Raw genomic sequence first — 19,312 nt, forward strand, 5'->3', positions numbered from 1 at the left:
GGCGGCTCAGAGGCCGGCACTTGCTGTGTTAACGGCCCTTAACGGCAGGTGGCACGTGGTACGCGCTGAGTTCAGGGAAGTGGTGAGACTCGCTGTGGGTGGAGTGGAGCCCGTGGGGCGTGGAAGGGCCACTCCGCCTCCTCGGTCCCACTGTCGGTGTCTGTTTCCTGCCTTCTGCTGGAGGAGGACTTCAGGTCACGCAAGGCCCGGCTGCTCGTATGGGCCCTTGCTCTCCTGCCAGGTCTCGCCCTCCAGAACCCGCTAGAACTTAGAGTCTGGGTGTCCACTGGTGCTCGGGATGGCATATCGAAATAGGTGGTTTTGGTTTCCACACCATGTCGGCATCTCTTCAGGTGAAAACTTACTTGAAAGCACAACAAGTTGCTACCTGCCTGAAGCACCCCCAGTGCCTGCCTCTCGCTGGATGACACGGGATGCTTCACACCCAGAGCGGCTCCTCGGTGTGGACCGCACACCTGCAGGGGTTCTGCTGACCCTGACGGTGGTCGCGAGCCCCTAGGAGAGTGGAGCGCTGCTCAGCGTGGGAACATCCTACGCGAGGCTCCCGCCCCAGGTTACAACGGGAAGGAGCGGGATGGTGCCAGGCCCGAGTGAGTTCTCAGACCTCCTGGCAGGATGGACGTTCCTGGGAGTTGGCGTCTGAGTATAGCAAGGGGTAGGAAATGGGGTGGAACTCAGACATAGACCATGAGATTCCTGCCCCAAAACACAGTCCTGGTAGGCAGCAGGGCCCTCCCCGGAAGCCTGTAATTAGGGTGTAGAGTAGCTGAGAACAGGAGGGAACTGCTCTTGTATCCCATCCTGACCTCTGGTGACTCCCTCCTCCTCCTCAAATCCAGCAATGACCTTGGCACGTCACTGTGAGGTTCTTATTACAGGGCCCCGAAGACTTTGCATCTGTTGCCGTAAATGCGGCCCTCTGGCTCGCTTCACAGAGAAGCGCACACCTGGCTCCCCCTGGAAATTGGGTTCTCCGCTTCTGATCTGGTTATGAAGGTAGTGTTTTTATTCTGGTGGTTTTCTTTTGTGTGTGTGTGTGTAACACAAACCACAGTGAAACACTAGAGCAGCTACTGGGTGTTCCTGGACCAGCCCGAGTTTCCTCCTGGGCGGGCGAGTGGCCGGCACTCTGCACCCCCAGCAGAGTGTAGACAGGGCTGAGCCGCACGGGCTCACAGTCGTCCTGGTCTGTCTGTTCCAGGCTTGTCACTCAGGCGCCTTTTTATTAACACTGAATTCACTTTATTTTGTGCTTTCAGAAGCTGATTAATTCCCCCAAATAAACATAACCCCAGCTATTCACAGTCAAGGTGGAGGTCTCCCGCGGGACTGAATTTCCCGGCAGGTCGCAGAGCCAGACCGCTCTGGTGACCGGGGAGGCGTGGACCGCGCATCCCACCTGGTGAGGCTGACCCAGAGTCCGGCCGAGGGAAGTCCAATGTAGGGGCAGCTGAGGGCATGACCCTTGTGAGTCATGGGAAACAGGCCCTCAGCTCTGGGTTCTGGTGCTTCCTGGTGCTGGTCCAGGGGCTCAGCTTTTCAGCTAACTTCAGAATTTCTCCAGTCAGGAAGGAACTGAGAATGGGGTTCCAGGAGGCCCCGTTTTGTGATGCGCAGCGCCCACCCTGAGTGGTGACAGGCCCGGTGTGCCGCCGTGGCAGCCTGGGCGCTCTAAGGCATCTCACGGAGCCGCCACGTGTCCGTGCAGGTGAACCCTCTGCCCTGGGGCCTCACCCGCTCCGTTCAGTGCCCGGGCCCCCGGGGAAGCCTCCCGCAGCCTCGGGGTGACGCTGGAGGTCTCCCCACCACCGCCTGTCAAGCTGCCCTCAAAAAAGGTCGGTGCCCACGGTGGGCAGAGAGCACTGTCACCTAGGAGACTCTGGAACTCAGATCACAAACGTGGAACCAGCCTTGATCTGACAGTCAGGCTAACAAAGCTGGTTCTCCATGGCTTCCCTCCTCACCCAAGCTTTCTGGTTGAGCCCGGGCACCTTTTCCAGGTTCACCTGCAAACAGGTGGCCAGAGCTCTCGCTGCGGAGTCTGTGGAAGCAGGGGGCGAGGCCCGCTCCAGGAGTGCTCACGGGCAGCCTGTGAAACTTTCTCCCCATCATCTTAACTGTTAGATTCTCTAACAAGCCTGTTTATCGAGAAATTTAAAATAGATCTCTATTGAGTCTGCCCATCTCTAGGATCTTAAAGCATTACCTTTTGACCTGTTATACAAATGGCAAAACATTCCAAGTGTCTTTTCCTTCACTCCATTCGAAGCAGCTAAAATTGGCAGGCATGTTATTCTCTGTTGACACCACTGCCGCCAGGAAGTTCAGTGCTGTGTGCTCGGCCCCCTCCTCTCTGCCACGTCCTCTGCTGTGCTGTGCTGTGGCCCCTGTAGTGCGTGGGGGACCCCGCAGAGGGAGCAGGGCCGCAGGGGCGATCAGAGGCGGCGGCGGCTGCAGAAACGGAGCTCTGAGCTCTTCCAGGGTCTCTACACTCAGAAAGGAAATTCAAGGGCAACAGCCAAGTGCCAGGTCACTGGCACCACCCCTGGGGTGTCGCTGCAGCTCCACACCCGCCCCCATAATGGCACCGACAGTGGGGAACAGGCCTCGGTTTACGGATGCTGTGTTCCAGGTTAAGAGATACATGATGCAGTGTAAAAAGTGTATTGTATAGCTACGGGGGTTAGTTTAAACGTATTTTGTATATACGACTTTTATAAATCTGTTAAAATTTGCCTTAAATTACAAAAAAAAAAAATAAGAGAGAGAGAGGGGAGGTGTTAGGGACTCGTTAGCCCGTAAGTAAGACTGAGATACAATTAAAGAATCGAAAGGAAACGTAAAGGAATCTGTTTTTTTCACAAAGAGATTTAATACTTTTTCTGTATCTATCCCCCTCTCCATTCATATTGCCTTGGGTACCACCAGCAGCACAAGGCCAGTATTTTGGGAACCACTGATTTGGTCAACATGGGCATTCTTAGAACTTTCAGTTCTTGTTCCACTTTTTCTTAAATAACAACCTTGGCATTGGCTGGAGGGCATTTGTAGTGAGTAATTACCTTACAGTCCACAGCTAGTCAAATTTCAGCCCTTCTTTCAATTCTTTCTACCATTAATGCTGTATTTCCTACAGCATTAACAGTGCACAAAATTAGCCGGGTTGAGACTATGTGTCCTGTTTTCAACAGTTCTCACTTTTCCTATTCACCTTTGAGCAGAGGTGCTAATTAGCAGGGGAGTGTCCTCAAAGAGGTCAACTGCAAGGAAGAGGAGGGGAAAGCTTTGATAATACAAAGCGCGGGGCTCCAGCTCTGCCCCCCCGCATTCCTGAGATCTGAATCAACTCACCAAGCCTTTATTAAACACCTGCTGTGTGCCCAGTACAAGTATGGAGCTGGCAGGATATTTTAAAAGGTGGGGAAACAGAATTGAGAGCATCTATCTTTGAGTGCATGTGATTCTGTTGGGCTGACACTACTTAAATACTAAGCAACTAGAGACTAATTTTAGAATACTATAGAAATCACATTTGCGAGCGCATGTTGTAACTCAAGGAAAGTAATCATCGGCTTCTGATTATGACTGAGCTCCCACATAACTGTACCACAGGATGAGAATATTCCGGCCGTACAGACTCGAGTATTCTGGTTCCAAGGACGGTCGGGAATTAGTTAACTGCGTCATTCTGATCTGAAATGCTCATGAAGTCTGCAGACTCCACATTTGACTGGGCACACAGCAGGTGTTTAATAAATGCTTGGTGAGTTGATGTAGCTCTCAGGAATGCAGGGGCAAAGTTGGAGCCCAGTTCTGCCTACAGTTTTACCCCTGCTATTCAAAAGTAGAGCGTTGCAATGAAAGCTTTCCTAAGCTGAAGTGGCATAAAGAGAAGTAATTACCTGAGGACATGTCTTGCTAATAAAAGAAACAAAATAAATGGAGGTAAAGCACAGATGCTCATAGACACAGTTCAAAGCTAATGGCAGCTTGAATCTGAAAAAGAATGTATATATAGGTATAACTGAATCACTTTTCTGTACAGCCAAAATTAACACAGCATTGTAAATCAGTTATACTTCAATAAAATAAATTGAAAAAAAAAAAAAGCTAATGGCAGCTTGATGCTGAGGTGCTGAGTGTAGTTCCCGGGAAAGGAGCTTGGTGGCGCTACTCTCACTGCTTGGGGCAAGTGCTGCCTCTATAAAATAAGCGCTGGATGCTATTTTCGCTTTTCCCTTTTTTTGTAAAAGGGAAAATCAAAAAAAAAAAAAAAAAGTGAAAATCCTCTTCGGATTTCTTCTGGCGAGCAAAACCAGGTACTAATGTAGGTCTTTCGTAAAAGCGAAGTGCAGTAAAGCAAACTTTCGAAAAAGTAGGGGCTACCTATATTATTAAATATATCTCCCTCCTCCTCCCTATTCAACTCAACCCAGAAGCCCTGACATCTGTTGACATCTGTCAAAATGACTGTTTTCTACCAAGTTTTGGTTCCCCCATTTTTTTCCCCTCCTTTTACCGGTTGACTGAACAGCCTTGGAGGTAGCTTTATCTGTGATAGAATTCAGTTCTTGATCTTTCAAAGGACACAGGATCACTTCCCTTTATCACATCATTATGCTTTGTACCAGCCATCTTCCTGCTCAAGCGGTCCAGGAAAGCCCCCCAAAGGCCCAGTGTGGCCTGAGCCCAAAGCCTAGTCTCTGCTGCTAAAACTGCAAGTCCTTCCAGAGGGGTTAGGGAATGGGGACCTGCATTTCTCCCATCATTTCCTTACCTTTCTTGCTTCCTTCCTGGCAGGTTTTCCAATGCATTCTCTTACTATGGATTAGTTCTGCTCACCACTGAGCTCTTCCAAGCAGGAGATGTCTGCAGCAGTGAGTATCAACAGCCCTTTAGCAGTTCACACCGTCCCCTCCCGCCCCTCCCCGCTTCCAACACACGAGGTCATACACACACCCCCAGCCCAGGTTCTGCCCTCACAGGGCCTGGCCTCGCACAAACTCCAGGGAGAAAGTTTCTGCAAAATCTGAGCATGAAAGAGCTGGGTTGTGGTTTCCAAGACGCTCTGTAGGAACCTGGACCTTCTTGTCACGGTAGACCTGACATTAGAGCAGAATCACATCTTATGTCCCCTAAAGAGGTCCGTGAAGTACAGCCCTGAGTTTTATGGCTGTGACCCTGTGTAGCCATCCTCTGCGTGTGCATCAAGTCTGAGAATGAGGTTGGAGCTCAATCCTGGCCACACAACAGAATCACCTGGGGGAGCTTTTCAACAAAGGCAGTGCCATTTAAACAATGCCCAGGCCAATTTAATCAGCAGCTTTGTGGGTGGGGCCCAGGCATGAGTGGGTTTGAAAAGCTCCCTAGGTGATTCTGTTGTGGAGCTGGAGGTGGGAAGCACTGGACAAAAGGAATGAATAAAGAGCAAAGTCTATATACAGATGTCTGGACTTCAAACCAATCTGTCTTTAAGGGAATATTAGATTCCTAGCATTGAACCCGGGATGGGGGATAAAGGGATCAAATTCTTGCCTGTTTGCGGGATTTGTCCAATTATCTTTTTCATATGAAGCCTATATAATCTGACTTAATAGTTTTGTTTATTAGTATAAAGTTTTAATAATACAGCACAATCACATCTCGCTGGGAGGTGTGGGAGAGTCTTAACTGCCCTGAGGAAGCAGTTCAATTATAAATTCGGGGTTTGGTATTGACTGAGCCTAAATCCTTTGCCTCTGTGGCCGAACACAAGTTCCTGTGCCTGACACACAGTGAGGCCAAACAAACTGAAACCATCGTAGTTTGGAGCAGAGAAAGGTTTATGGCAGGGCTGAGCAAGGAGGACGGGTGACTCGTGCTCAAAACCCCTGAACTCCCCGATGGTTTGGGGGGGGGGGGGAGAAGTTTTTAGAGGCAGAATTTGGTGGGGGGGAGGGCCGCAGGGTATGTGACTTTCTTCTGATTGGTTGGTGGTGAGGGAACTGGGTGATGTTCCAGGAATCTTGTGCTCAGCCTGAAGTTACCATCCTCAACCTGGGTGAGGGCCTCAGTTCCTGCAGAAGAACTCAAAGATATTGTTCTGTATATTCCCTGAGGAGGAACCAGGACTCTGCCCCAAGGCTGCACTATTGTTTCTTGACAGCTCCTTCTCTTTTTCTGCATTCCCTCCCTTCCCTGATTAGCAACTGTTTGAACCTGCCCTTTGGAACTCAGGGAAGGTCTAGGAGGCTTGAATGAAGCCTATTTCCTACAAGCAAGAAACGGGGGACATGGAAAGGATTCGTACCCAGGGTTTGCCCCACAGCCTCCTGCTTGGTTTCATGGCTAACTGTGGACCTGCTTAAGCAAAGCAGGGGATCCATTGGGATGTTATAGAGGAAGGGTTGGTGGAGTTTTTCTATAAACAGCCAGATAGTAAATATTTTAGGCTCTGTGGGCCAAACGGCTCTGCCATTGTAGCAGAAAAGCAGCTATGGATAATATGTAAACAGGCAAGCCTTGCTTGTGTTCCAAGGAAACCTTTTTTTTTTTTTTTTTGGCCACACGGCACGGCTTGTGGGATCTTAGTTCCCCAACCGGGGATCGAACCCAGGCCCTCGGCAGTGAGAGTGAGGAGCGCGGAGTCCTAACCACTGGACCGCCAGGGAATTCCCACCGAGGAAATCTTTTTTACAGCCAGAAATTTGAATTTCATATCATTTTTATGTCATGAAATGTTATTCTTCTTTTGATTTTAAAAATCATTAAAAAATGTAAAAACCATTCTTAGCCTGCTGGCCAGGCAGAAACAGGCAGGGGACCAGATTTGGTGTGCAGGCGGTCATTTGCCACCCCATTTGCCACCCTGTGTTAAAAGCTCACTCTTACACCTGGGTGGGAAAGTGATAGGGAAGGAGCAGTGGATTGTGTTATGAGAGGAACCCTGAACTTAGGGCACCCAGATCTTTTATACCAGATGATAAGCCTGCCAGCTCTTTGTTCTGCAGAAAGATGCTCTATCTTCAAAGGCCATAAGTAAACCTGCCCTTTGCACCAAAGGGAGATCCTCTCTATCTTTCAAGGCTGTTTGCTAAACTAAAATCCTTGAAAAGATAGTCCAGAACAAAGGCAGTCAGTGCCTCTGCTTATAAAACAGGCAGAGAACATGAGAGACCCATGGGGAATTGTCTGCTAACACCAGTAAGAGGTTACAGTTGGTTCAAAGGAGAATTCAAAACACACATGTATATAGGCAATCAGAAAAGCTGAAATGGATTTACACTTAGAGGCAAAAATTGGCAGTGTGCATAAGGCAATAATCAATTGCATCACCACCAGACACGGCTTGCATTTTTATGGACAAGAATTATTTGCACTGGTATTCTGTAACGTGAAGTTGTAAAAGAGCTTGAAGATCATGAAAGCCGAGATAACCTATAAGGGTTCACAAGACAGGACATTTTACCCATTTCAAAGTCTTTGACTCCATTTCCTAACAAATCATATGGGGGAAAAAAGATAAAGCGAGGTAAGGGAGGTCAGGAGTGTGGGGCAGAGTAAGGGGCCGTGGGCAAGTCAGAGTTTTAAGTGGGGTGGTCAGGATGGCTTCAGTGAGAAGGTGAGATTTAAAGAAAGACTTGAAAGAGGTGAGGAAATTAGTCATGGGGATATATAAAGTGCAATGGAGGACGAGAGCAGCCAGTGCAAAGGTCCTGAGGCAGGAAAGTGCCTTGTGTATTGAGGGGACAGCAGGGAGACCAGTGTGGCTGGAGTAGTATGAGCAGAGCAAGGGAGAGAGAAGGTGGGATCAAGGAAGTAATGGGGGCCAGATAATATAGGTGGGGGTCGTTGGGGCCACCCTAGAGTCTGTCTGCCACAAAAGCACCTAGTATGTGTCAGTTCTGGGCCAAGCACATTCATATGCACAACCTGCTTTCAGTGTCTCAACCACCTTGCCCCGGGGTTTATTAGCCCCAGGTTTATGAGGAACCTGGGGCTTAAAGAGATGAAGCTCTAACACTGCTGGTTGGGATTCACACCTGAGTCTGTCTGAGTCCTGAGCCCGTGCTCCTTCCCTGGCATCCCAACCAAATCATACCCAGGGAAGGAGGCGTGGGGGGAAGGAGGCTGCGACCCAAGACTGCGCATGCCTCTTGCTCTTTTTCTCTCTCTCTCTCTCCACCTCCCAGTCTCCAGCCGGAAGAAGGCGGTAGAGGCAAAATGCAGCCTGGCCTGTGAGTACCTGAGTGAAGAGGATTACATGGACCTGCTGTGGACCACCCTGTCTGAGTTCCCAGGTGAGGGACCTGTGCCACGTGGGCTGGGGCAGGGCATCCTGGGAATGCGGCTTTACCTGGTGCCACCTGGAAGCAAATCCCATTTCTAAGGGAAGCTGGGGATTTGTTTTCAACCCTTAGCTACAAGTTGTCAAGAACTGTGAAGAGGCTGACATTTTACTCTGTTTGAAGGCTAACCAGTTAAGCTGCCCAGCTTCACACACACGCGGGCAGAAGACACAAGACCCCTGGGTCAGAGACAAAAGACTATTACTCACGGCACAGCAGGCAGCCTGAGTAGTATGTTAGTGCTGGCTCCTCTTGCCCCCAAGTCCCATGGGGATGATGAGGACGGGTCCAGGCGAATCTTACACGTGCAATGGATTTGCAACACAGCTCAGGCATCTCACACTTCGGGAACCCAAATCTTTTATAATGGGCTGCCGGAAACCTGCTCAGCCTTTGCCCTGGAGAGAGACATCATCTTTATTACATTGGGCAGTAAACAGACCTTCCCCTTGCTCTAGAAGGAGGCAGTATCTCTGTCTTCCAAGGCTGTTGGCTATACAAACAACCTTGAAATGCTAGCCTGGAACCAAAGGGCAGCTAGTGCCTCTGCTCACAAGCTGTGCAGAAATACAAGAGACCCGTGGAGAATTGTTCCCCAACACCAGTCACACTGGAAAGGATCGGTGGGATGTTAAAAATCCAAACCTGCACATAAAGCAAAGGTGATCTATCTTTTTCCTTTAAAAAAATAGTATTATTACAAAAATAATAATATCTGGTATTTACTGATTGCTTACTGTATATATATCAGGCACTGTGCTAAATATTTTACAGCTATGGTCTCATTTAATCTTGTGAAGTAGTATCATTCCCATTTTACATCTGAAGAAACTGAGGATTGGAGAGGTGTAGCAAAAATGGTTCCTGCCAATTTCTGCATCTCTGTGCCTGAGGGCTATCTCAGGAGGAATTGAAAGCCTCAGTGTCTAAAAGCAAGAAAGGTGGCTGCAGGTGCCAGGGAGTTAACACCTGGGAACAGCCTTCAACCAGTGTATAAATACCCCAATTTCCTCGCCTATCAGGTAGAATTCTAAGGTGCGCGTTCCGCACTGACTCCCAGAGCCCTCCAGTGGAATCCAGCAGCAATTTCCCATTGTGGTAACTTGCTTGATATGCACCCTTATTAGTTGCATCCCTTCCCCGTTTCACTTCTCCACTCTCCTACTGGTGCTTCCTTGGATGACCTCCCAAGTAAACACCTTGCACTCGGACCCTTGTCCCGGGGTCTGCTTCTGGGAAAACCCAACTAAGACACTGAGTGTCCTACAGCTGGCAGAGCTAAGACCTGTGTTCCCACCCCAGAGCCCAGAGTCCACTCCTATACTACATTGTCTATCTTTCCCATATAGCTTAGCAGGTAACATTAAAGCCTCTGGTGTTAAACCCAGCATTGTCAGCTGCCATTTTCGGGACTTCAAGCATTCATCATTTCTATGATTTTACCTTTCTGAAACTCAGATTCTTCTTCCCTATTATTACATGTATTGTTTTGTTGTTTCGTTCACTGACACATCCCAAGCTCCTAGAACAGCTCCTGACACACAGTAGGTACTTAATGTATTGATTGAATAAAAGTGGGAAATGGGCTATTAGCATGCTTTGTAGAGGTTTTGTTTTTTAATGAAAGTCTAATTGATTTACAATATTGTTAGTTTCAAGTATACAGCAAAGTGATTTGGTTATTCATATATATATGTGTTTATGTCTATATTCTTTTCTTTATTCTCTTCCATTATAGTTTAGAGGTTTGTTTTGATGATTGAACGAGATAATAGATGTAAAAGTGCTTGGCCCAGATTTTATTATTATATTATTATTATTATTATTATTATCAAGCAATATGCTATACCACCTCTACTGAGGTAGAGAATGTTATTTTTATTTAGTCCTACTTCTCCAATGAAGAAATTGACGTTCAGGGAATTCCCTGGTGGTCCAGTGGTTAGGACTCCATGCTTCCACTACAGGGGGCATGGGTTTGATTCCTCGTTGGGGAACTAAGATCCCACATGCTGCCGGGCATGGCCAAAAAAAAAAAAAGGAAGATTGAGGTTCAGAGAAGGCGAGGGACTAACGTAAGACCACGTGACAAGTTAGAGGCAAGATGAGGTCTTAGAACCTACGTGTTTCTGACCCCCAGCCCAGGTGTCTGCTGCCTAGTTTCAGTGAATGCCACTATTCAGGCTTCCCCTGGTGCCTGTATTAGTTATCCACTGCTGTGTAACAAATTATTCCAAAATTTAGTGGCTTAACACAACACATATTTATTACATTTTCTCTGGGTCAGGAGCCTGGGCTTTCCTGGGTCCTCTGCTTCAGTGTATCTCACAAGGCTGCAATGGAGGTGTTGGCCCAGGGTCTGTGGTCTCATCTGAAAGCTCAGCTGAGGCAGGGTCTGCTTCATGCTCACTCCCGTGGTTGTTGGCAGGATTCAATTCCACAGGGTTGGTTGGACCACAGGCTCAGTTCCCCACTGCCTGTTGGCCAGAGACCACCTTCAGTTTCTTGCCAGGTGGCCTTCTCCATCAAGGCAAGTTCATGAGAAGAGCCAGGGAGAGGGCAAGTGCCAGCAAGACAGACGTCAGTCTTGCATAAGCTCATCTCAGAAGTGACCTCCCTCGTGACATATGGATATATGTCTTGAAGACTGGCATAAATTGATTTTAAAAAGCTATAATCCTAATCACTGACTAAGATTCACGGATATACTTTGCAGTAGACATATAACTCAATGCATTTTTTCCTTTTTTAATAAATTTATTTATTTTTTTATTGGCTGTGTTGGGTCTTTGTTGCTGCACGTGGGCTTTCTCTAGTTGTGGCGACCGGGGGCTACTCTTTGTTGCGGTGTGCGTGCTTCTCGTTGTGGTGGCTTCTGTTGTTGTGGAGCACGGGCTCTAGGCGTGCGGGCTTCAGTAGTTGCAGCGCATGGGCTCAGTAGTTGTGGCTGGCAGGCTCTAGAGCACAGGCTCAGTAGTTGTGGCGCACGGGCTTAGTTGCTCTGCGGCATGTGGGATCTTCCCGGAGCAGGGCTCGAACCCGTGTCGCCTGCATTGGTGGGCGGATTCTTAACCACTGCACCACCAGGGAAGTCCCTCAAGGCATTTTAAGCAGTTTGTCAACATCTAGTAACATTAATGACATTTATGGAAAGTATAATTTTAAGTGATTGCTTTTACACTGTTGTAAGTCTTTTTGTCATAAATATTGATATAAAAACTTTTTTTTTTTTTTTGGCCATGCCACGTGGCTTATGGGATCTTTGTTCGCCAACCAGGGATCGAACCCAGGCCCTCAGCAGTGAAAGCACAGAATTCTAACCACTGGACTGCCAGGGAATTCCCAATATAAAATTTTTTGACTCAAAAAAAAAAAAAAAAGAAGTGACATCCCATCACTTCTGCCGTGTTCTAGTCATTAGAAGTGAGTCATGAGGTCCAGCCCACTCTCAAGAGGAGGGGATTACACAGGGTGTGGTACCAGGAGGTGGGGTTATTGGGGCTCACGTCAGATGCTGCCTCCCATGGCTCCCCTGCTCCCTTGCAGGTGTCCTTGTGACTCTCTGGATTATCGACCGCCTGGGCCGCAAGAAGACCATGGCCCTGTGCTTCGTCATCTTCTCCCTCTGCAGCCTCCTGCTGTTTATCTGTGTTGGAAGGTGGGTCGTGAATTCAGATCTCTGGCCAGCAGGCTTACTTCTCAGCTTGTGGTCAGGTCTTTGTGCTTGCAGACTGTGGATTACACCCCCTGGGGTACTTGAAGGATCCCCCCCAGCCCCTCACTAAGCCTGAGGCTCTTGGCTGCTTCATAACTGGACAACAGATTGGGCTCAAAGTTGGGGCCTCTGATGGGAGTGGGGGTAGGAGGGCACTTTGGTCCAAATTTTGCTCCGACACCATTACATTTAGACTTTTGACATCATCTCCCAATAAGATCATGCATATAGCTGTTTAATTCATATATGGGTTAAAAGTGTTCATTTGTTCCATGGCAATATTTCAAGGTCTTGTTTTATAATCCCCTTTTGGCATTTCTCCATTTTTTCCATCTATCAAGAGCCTCAAAACATGGAACTGGCCTGTGTTGCTCTCCAAGAGGCCGCAGACCGAACCACAGATGAGAGATCTGTGAAAGGTCTGGAGATGTAACTTAGATCTGGAAATGTTGATATTCAAAGACATTATGGGAACAATGGAACAGAGGGCTGGGGGTCAGGATTATCCTCATAATACTGGAGAGAAGTTTCCTTTCCCTGGTCCAGCTGGTTCCTGGCTCAATTCCTGCCCCCACTAGGTCCTATCTGGACTTTGGATTATTCACATTACTTCACCCCAGCCGTGCCCCACCCTGGGCACCACCATCTCAGCCTGGAACTTTGGAGAATGATGAACTTATAAAAGCAGGTCTTCCGAGAGACCACTGGGATGCGTGTGTCTGCGTGCCTGCCTGATGGTGTGTTGGGTGACGTGGGCTTTGCCAGTTTCTAGGGTGTAAATTCTACCTGGGCAGATAAAACTTTGCTGAAAGAAACTGTCAGAAAAAATACTTGCTCATCTGCTTTTTTTTTCTCTTCCTAGAAATATGCTCACTCTGTTACTCTTCATTGCAAGAGCGTTTATTTCTGGAGGCTTCCAAGCAGCTTATGTTTACACACCTGAGGTAGGAGGAATGCCTGGGAGCAGCCGGGGTGGGAAGGGGGCGGTGGGCCCTGCTTCCGGAAACACCCGGCCTGGGCTCCTCTGAGTGAAATTTGTCCTTGAGTCTGAGTGGCGGCTGTGAAGGCCTTCATTATTTCAGGCTTTCGTTCAGTCATTGTTTTCTGCTTATAAAAGCTTATGGTCAGTGTACAAGTTCCAAATGTAACAGAACTGTATAAAACCCCCAGACTAAAGGGCCTTCACATTCTGCCTTCCTAGAGACCACCTTCTTGAATGGTTCAGTGTATATTCTTCCAGATTGTTTCCTAATTTATGTTAGTGCATGTATCAAATTGGGTAACTGAGCAACTGAGATGAGTTTAATAAAGGACGGATTACAGTGGTGTAGGATAGGGGTTAGGGAAACCAAAAAGTGATGGAGCGGCGCCCAGAGCTCACAAGGAGGTGGAGGTGGCTGGGGACACAGCTACCACCTAAGGCCTGTGGGGGAGGAGACGGGGTGTTCAGGGTCCCAGGAGGGAGCTGTGCAGAGAAAAGCTGTGACCTTTAGTTGAGGGACACATGTGCCCTTAGGCAACCTAGAACGGAAGGAGCAGGAGAATAAATACCCTGGCCTCTCTCTCCCACCTCCCGCCCATCTCCCACTGGGGCTTCCCATTGGCTGAACCCAACTGGAAGGCAGAGAGCCTAGGAGCCCTTGGTGGTCCACAGTGGCCAGCCCCCAGGGCAGAGAATGAGGTGGGGACGGGTAGAGAGAGGTTCTGGAGGGGAAGATGGAAGACAAGGAACACAGGACATATGGACCTGCTTTGTTCTTTGTAATAGCTGCTATACTATACTGTTCTGTACAGTACTATATGGTAATCTATATACTATATTATTATGTACAGTCCTTTATTATACTGTATAATATATATGCTATATATCAATATTATATACTATACTTTGTTATAGAATATATATACTTTATATTATATAATATACTTTATTATACTATATCATATATATTACATACTATACTATATTATACAGTATAGTATGGGCAAATCATAATTTTGTAACAATTCTCCTACCAATGGATATTTGAATCATTTTCCAACTTTTCACTATTATAGTATGAAGGTAAACAGCTTTACCTATCCTTGTGCACATGTGTGGTTTCTTTAGAATAAATAAGATGTGGAATTTCTGAATTAAAGCCTATAATACACATTACAAACATTGAGAAAGATTGAAAAAAAAAATCAACCTCTAAAATGTTGGCTGAACTTACACTCTATGCGACAGCGTCTGAGAGTGTCCATTTTCCTACACTCGGGGATTATGGGTTACTTGTTTTGTACTTATTTTATCTCATCTTATTTTAGATAGGGTCAAAGGGAGGGAGAGGATAGTATGTACCAGGTGCTGTGCCAGGGGAAGAAGCCATCTAGGTTGTCCCTCAGGTCTACACAGCACTCCAGAGCCCTCACTTTGAGTCATCATCCTGAGCCCTGCTCCCTCCACCCCACCTTCCAGGCCCAGCTCCAACGCTGCCTCCTCCAGGAAGCCCTCCAGGATCCACCCCCCAACTTCATTTTGCCCTCAGTGTCTGTGCGCCTCTTTGGTATTTTTAGTCATGCCACCTTGCCTGTCCCCCAGGGAGACTCCTACTAAGACTCCCTATGGGCAGGGCCTGGGTCTCCTACTCTGTGACTCTCATCTGGCCTAGTGTCCCCTCAACAAAGGCTTGTGGATTGATTGCTGGAGCCTCCCAGAAGAGTACCAGGAGAAGGCTGCCTGACCTGCAGGGACTGGGAGGCCCAAGGTCTACAGGAACAAATACCAGGGCTCAGCAAACTACGACCCGCGGGCCACATCCAACCTGCTGCCTGTGTTTGGATAGCCCAAGAGCTAAGAATGGTTTTTATGTTTTTAAACGGTTGAAAGCAAAATCAAAAGGATATTTCTTGACATGTGAATATTATATGAAATTTAAATGTCAGTGTTCATTAATAAAGCTTTACTGGAACACGCCACAGCCCTTCATGTGCTGTTGTTGTCTACAACTGCTTTTGTGTTACAGGGGCAGAGCTGAGTAGTTGCCAGAGACCAGATGGTCCACAGAGCCCAAATTATTTACTCTCGGGCCCTTTAAGACAAAGTTTGCTGACTCCTGGCTTAAACTAATCCAGCTGGCTATTCCTAACAATGAAGAATTGGTTCAATAAATGATGATTGATCCAAATGATAGAATTCTGTGCAGCCAATAAAAATTATGCTACTGGAGAAGACCAAATATGGACATGGGAAATGTCTGCAGTCTTTTTCTAAGAGGAAAAAGTCTTCAAAGCAGCATATACAGAAATATCTAGTGGATGACATTATACCACCTCTAGGATTTGGCTTAGTGTAATTTAGGAGGGGAAGGAAGTGAGAGAGTATGATTGAAACTAACAGAGGTCCTCTAGGCTTGGTCCTAGATGATTGATTACACCATTCTACTTTAGTCTGTGCTTGAAATTCTCCATGACAGAAAGAAAAAAAAAATAGGAATTTAGTACTTATTCATTTATTCATTTGGATATAACCACCCAGGGCAGGGAGGACCCCCTTCCTAGGTTCCCACCCCCAGCTTGGCCTCTTGCCCTCTTCATCGGTTGAGTTTCCTGTCCCCTTCGGGGTGAGACTCCCCACCCTGCCCTCCCACCCCTTCTTGGTATCACCAACCCCTGAGGGATTGACCCTAATTCAGGCCCACCTGCCCCCGGGGGCAGGGTGTGGGGTGGCGGTTGGGATTCCCATCATTCCCCGAGGCGGAGAGGAGGGAGGGGCCTGCATTTTCTCAGTGCGGCCACTTTGGCGGCTGTGTTTCAGGTCTACCCCACGGCGACCCGAGCTCTGGGCCTGGGCACCTGCAGCGGCATGGCAAGGGTGGGTGCGCTCATCACCCCGTTCATTGCTCAGGTAGGTGTCACCCCAAATACAGAGGGGGTGGGCGTGACAAAAGCCATTGCGTGGCAGGCTGTTACTGTACCCTGAGCCTCTGCACTGCCCTTGGTGTGCATTACCTGATCTCATCCCAGCAGCCCATCCTACGAAGAAGTATTGCTTGCAGATGAGAAAACTGAGGCTCAGAAGGGTCAAGGGACTTGTCCAAGGTCACACAGCTGTGAAGTAGAGGAGCTGGGAATCAAACTCAGGTCTTTCCGACGATTTGGCCGAAAACAATTTGGATGAGAATAAACAGGCCACCATGCCTTAGTGGGAAACAAATGTCCCAGTCCCTGGTTTCTGAGTTGGATGATTTGGTGTCGTTGCAGAATTTTGCAGCTCTTTGTGTCTTGAAGCATTTCTCTCCTTTTGCGGGGAGCTTGTTTGGGAATCTTTTTGCTTTTTTAATATCCAATTTGTTTTTTCCTGTTTTTATCACTTTTTAAAAATTGAGGTAAAAGTCACCTAACATAAAATTAACCATTTTAATTCAGGGAATTCCCTGGTGGTGAATGATTCGGGGAATTCCTTGGCTGTCCAGTGGTTAGGACTCCGCGCTTCCAATGCCGGGGCCCAGGTTCAAACCCTGGTCGGGGAACTAAGATCCTGCAAGCTGCGCAGCGCAGCCAAATAAATAAATAAAATTATAAACTAAAGTGAACAATTCAGTGGCATGTAGCACATTCACAGTGATGGGCAACCACCATCTCTATCTAGTTCCAAAACATTTTCCTCTCCCCAGAATAAACCTCCGTATCCATTAAGCAGTCACTCCCCAGCTCCCCCTCCTCCAGCCGCTGGGAACCACCGGTCTACATTCTGTCTGGATGAATTTTACCTCTTCTGGATATTTCATGTAAATAGAATTCCAACACGTGTTTTAGCCAAGTCGTTCTGTCCTGGTACCGTTGTGTTTGGCCATTGTACGTCACTGTTAACTAGCACTGGTTGACAGCTTGCCATGTGCCTGCATGGTGTCAAGTGAGGCATCTTCTCATTGGGAGATGGCTACTGCTCTTCTGCCCGTTCGGCAGATGAAGAAATGAGGTTTAGCTCTGCTGCGTGATGTGCCCTGGGCCATAAAGCTAGGAAGTCAGCAGACATGCTGCTTTGGGAGAGAATAAATAGACTCTTGAGCCTGATGGGGTCTGGGTTCAAATCTCAGCCCCATCCTTAGTCTTTGTATGAACTTGGGTATGCTGCTTAATCCTCTTTGAGCCTCAGTTTTTCCCTCTGTAAAATGGGGGTGGAGGACATACCTGATAAAACTGCCGTGAGGACTCCATGGGAGTCCAGTGATAAAGAGGGCTTACAAGAGGGCCTGGCGTTCTCAATATTATCTGTATGGTTGGTGGTGCCTGTGCGTCAGAAGGGATGCTCTTACTGGCGTGCATCTCCCTCCCCCCAGGTGATGCTGGAATCGTCCGTGTACCTGACGCTGGTGGTTTACAGTGGCTGCTGCCTCCTGGCTGCCCTGGCCTCCTGCTTTTTGCCCATTGAGACCAAAGGCCGTGGACTGCAGGAGTCTAGCCATCGGGAGTGGGGCCAGGAGATGGTCGGCCGAGGGACGCACGGCACAGGTGTTGCTAGGTCGAACTCGGGCTCTCAGGAGTAGTGACCGATGGGGGGCTGAGCTGGTTTTTGAGGCTGTAGAGAGCGGGGAGCTGCTGGAGCCCGGCTGGGGCACCGATCGTCACTGCCCACATCAAGAACTCACCCAAAGGTACCACCTGGACCAACGAGGTTTTGTGTCTTGACTGTTTGCTCATATTTATCGAGATCCATCCGGGGATGGGGAGGCATTTGCTCTGGGGGGTTCTCCGTGTGTGTGGAGGTTTGTTAATAACCTGTGGATCTGCATGGGAAAAGTGCCACCTCAGCAGTGCCCGGTGACGCCGGTAGCCAGCTGGACACCATCCAGAGTCAGCCGGTCACAGCCTCGGTGAACAACAACCGAAGGATCTTTGCAGATACGCTCCAGGCCGGGACCCCTGTGAGACCTGCCACTCACCCACTGGACCTGTTCTTAGGTTTCTCCTGCATACCCGGCCCCAGGCTTTCTTCTTGGAAATTGCAGGTGACCTGGATGTGGCCTGAGCAGCTTTTTCTTGGGTCTGAGAAATGCTCCCAGGGAAGGGGCCCCTCGCTTTGCCTTCCCAGGGCTGAGTAGCGGAGACTCTGGCCGATGGACATGCATTTGAACTTGAGCCGCATGCCTCCACCTGGCCCCCTCTTGGAGTTGCTGTCCCTGGCTCCAGGGGATCCAAATGTGGCCATGGGGACAGCTGGGCTTGCACTAGATGACAGCCTCAGAAAGCTATTACCCCCAGGAACTGGGGATGGAGGCAAAAGGGAGGTGAGGACCAAGCCCACGACCAAAGCAGGGGCCTCCCCTTTGGAAGGAGCAAAGGTCACGCTGGGGTCTTCTTTTCTGGCCCCCTCGTTGGTCAGGCTGATTGGTGAGTCTTGGGGCAAGAAAACAGTTAAGTCAGGTTTCAGTGCTTTGGAGTTTGAGCGCAGTGGGTGGCCAAATGGACCGAGAAACAGAAAGATGCTCCCCCCAGCCACCTGCTCCCGTGCGGGCCAGGGGACCAGGAATCCTTCCTCGCTGGATTCTCTGCCGTCCCTGCTGTCAAGGGGTGGCTTGGTCTTTCCACAGAGGCAGCTCCTGGGGTTCCAGCGATGGACCCCACGGCATGGATACCATGGGTAGGGAGGAACGGGAGGGCCCAGATGTGTGAAACATGTACATTTTCAAAGAAAGAGAAGGGAGGTCAACTGGATTTGGGGGTTGGCCTCCAGAGGAAGGCCTGATGCTGTGTCTCAGCAGACAGCATCCACCTCCAGGATTTGGTTTCCACGAGCCTTTTCCCCGTCATGAAGGCAGGAACCTAGGGAAGGAGAGACGAAGATGCCAGATCCCATCAAAGGCCAGAGAAGACTGACCGTCTGCTTGGAGATATCTGCTTGAAGTGAACATTCCGAGGAAGCCAAATGTGTACGTTCACCTTTATTAAAACATGTTGGTGATGGACGTTGCAAGGGTTGAAGTTTGTTCGTTTGTCACAATATCCTAGTGACGGTTCAGTCTAACGGTGTTGCCAACTTTGTCCATGTAGGGTGAGCTCAATGCTTTCATTTGCTTTAATATGACAGTCTTTCCAGCAAGGGGGAAAAGGTGCACAGTTGGCAGCCAACTTTGAGTCTGTTGGAAGCAACGCTTCCTTCTAATGGTGTGGAGGTCACAGTGGGTGACTTCTTCAGGCCCAGGTCCTAGATCGACTGCAAATCATCCCACATCCCTGAATATATGTACTGCAGCCCCCTAGGCCC

The 19,312-nt window shown here is 48.6% G+C and overlaps 1 protein-coding gene across 4 annotated transcripts in view; it reads left to right on the forward strand.

Annotated features, from left to right (window-relative positions):
• The window catches only part of SVOP (SV2 related protein), an 86,734-nt gene that overhangs the window by 65,438 nt on the left and 1,984 nt on the right, over nt 1–19,312 (forward strand). The window contains exons 11-16 of one of the 4 annotated variants that reach the window (XR_009497141.1): nt 4,822–4,898; nt 8,193–8,300; nt 11,895–12,006; nt 12,926–13,007; nt 15,863–15,952; nt 17,388–18,977. Coding sequence is in view for 3 of the 4 variants with exons in the window: in XM_059893558.1 (XP_059749541.1) it covers nt 4,822–4,898; nt 8,193–8,300; nt 11,895–12,006; nt 12,926–13,007; nt 15,863–15,952; nt 17,388–17,594 (676 nt within the window). In the remaining variant the exon portion in view is untranslated. Of the gene's footprint in view, nt 1–4,821; nt 4,899–8,192; nt 8,301–11,894; nt 12,007–12,925; nt 13,008–14,717; nt 14,937–15,862; nt 15,953–17,387; nt 19,014–19,312 lie in introns of those variants that run through there. The other 3 variants (XM_059893558.1, XM_059893559.1, XM_059893560.1) reach the window with 3 other exon arrangements.

The sequence above is a fragment of the Balaenoptera ricei genome, chromosome 14 (genome assembly GCF_028023285.1).
Source record: "Balaenoptera ricei isolate mBalRic1 chromosome 14, mBalRic1.hap2, whole genome shotgun sequence".
NCBI lineage: Eukaryota > Metazoa > Chordata > Mammalia > Artiodactyla > Balaenopteridae > Balaenoptera > Balaenoptera ricei.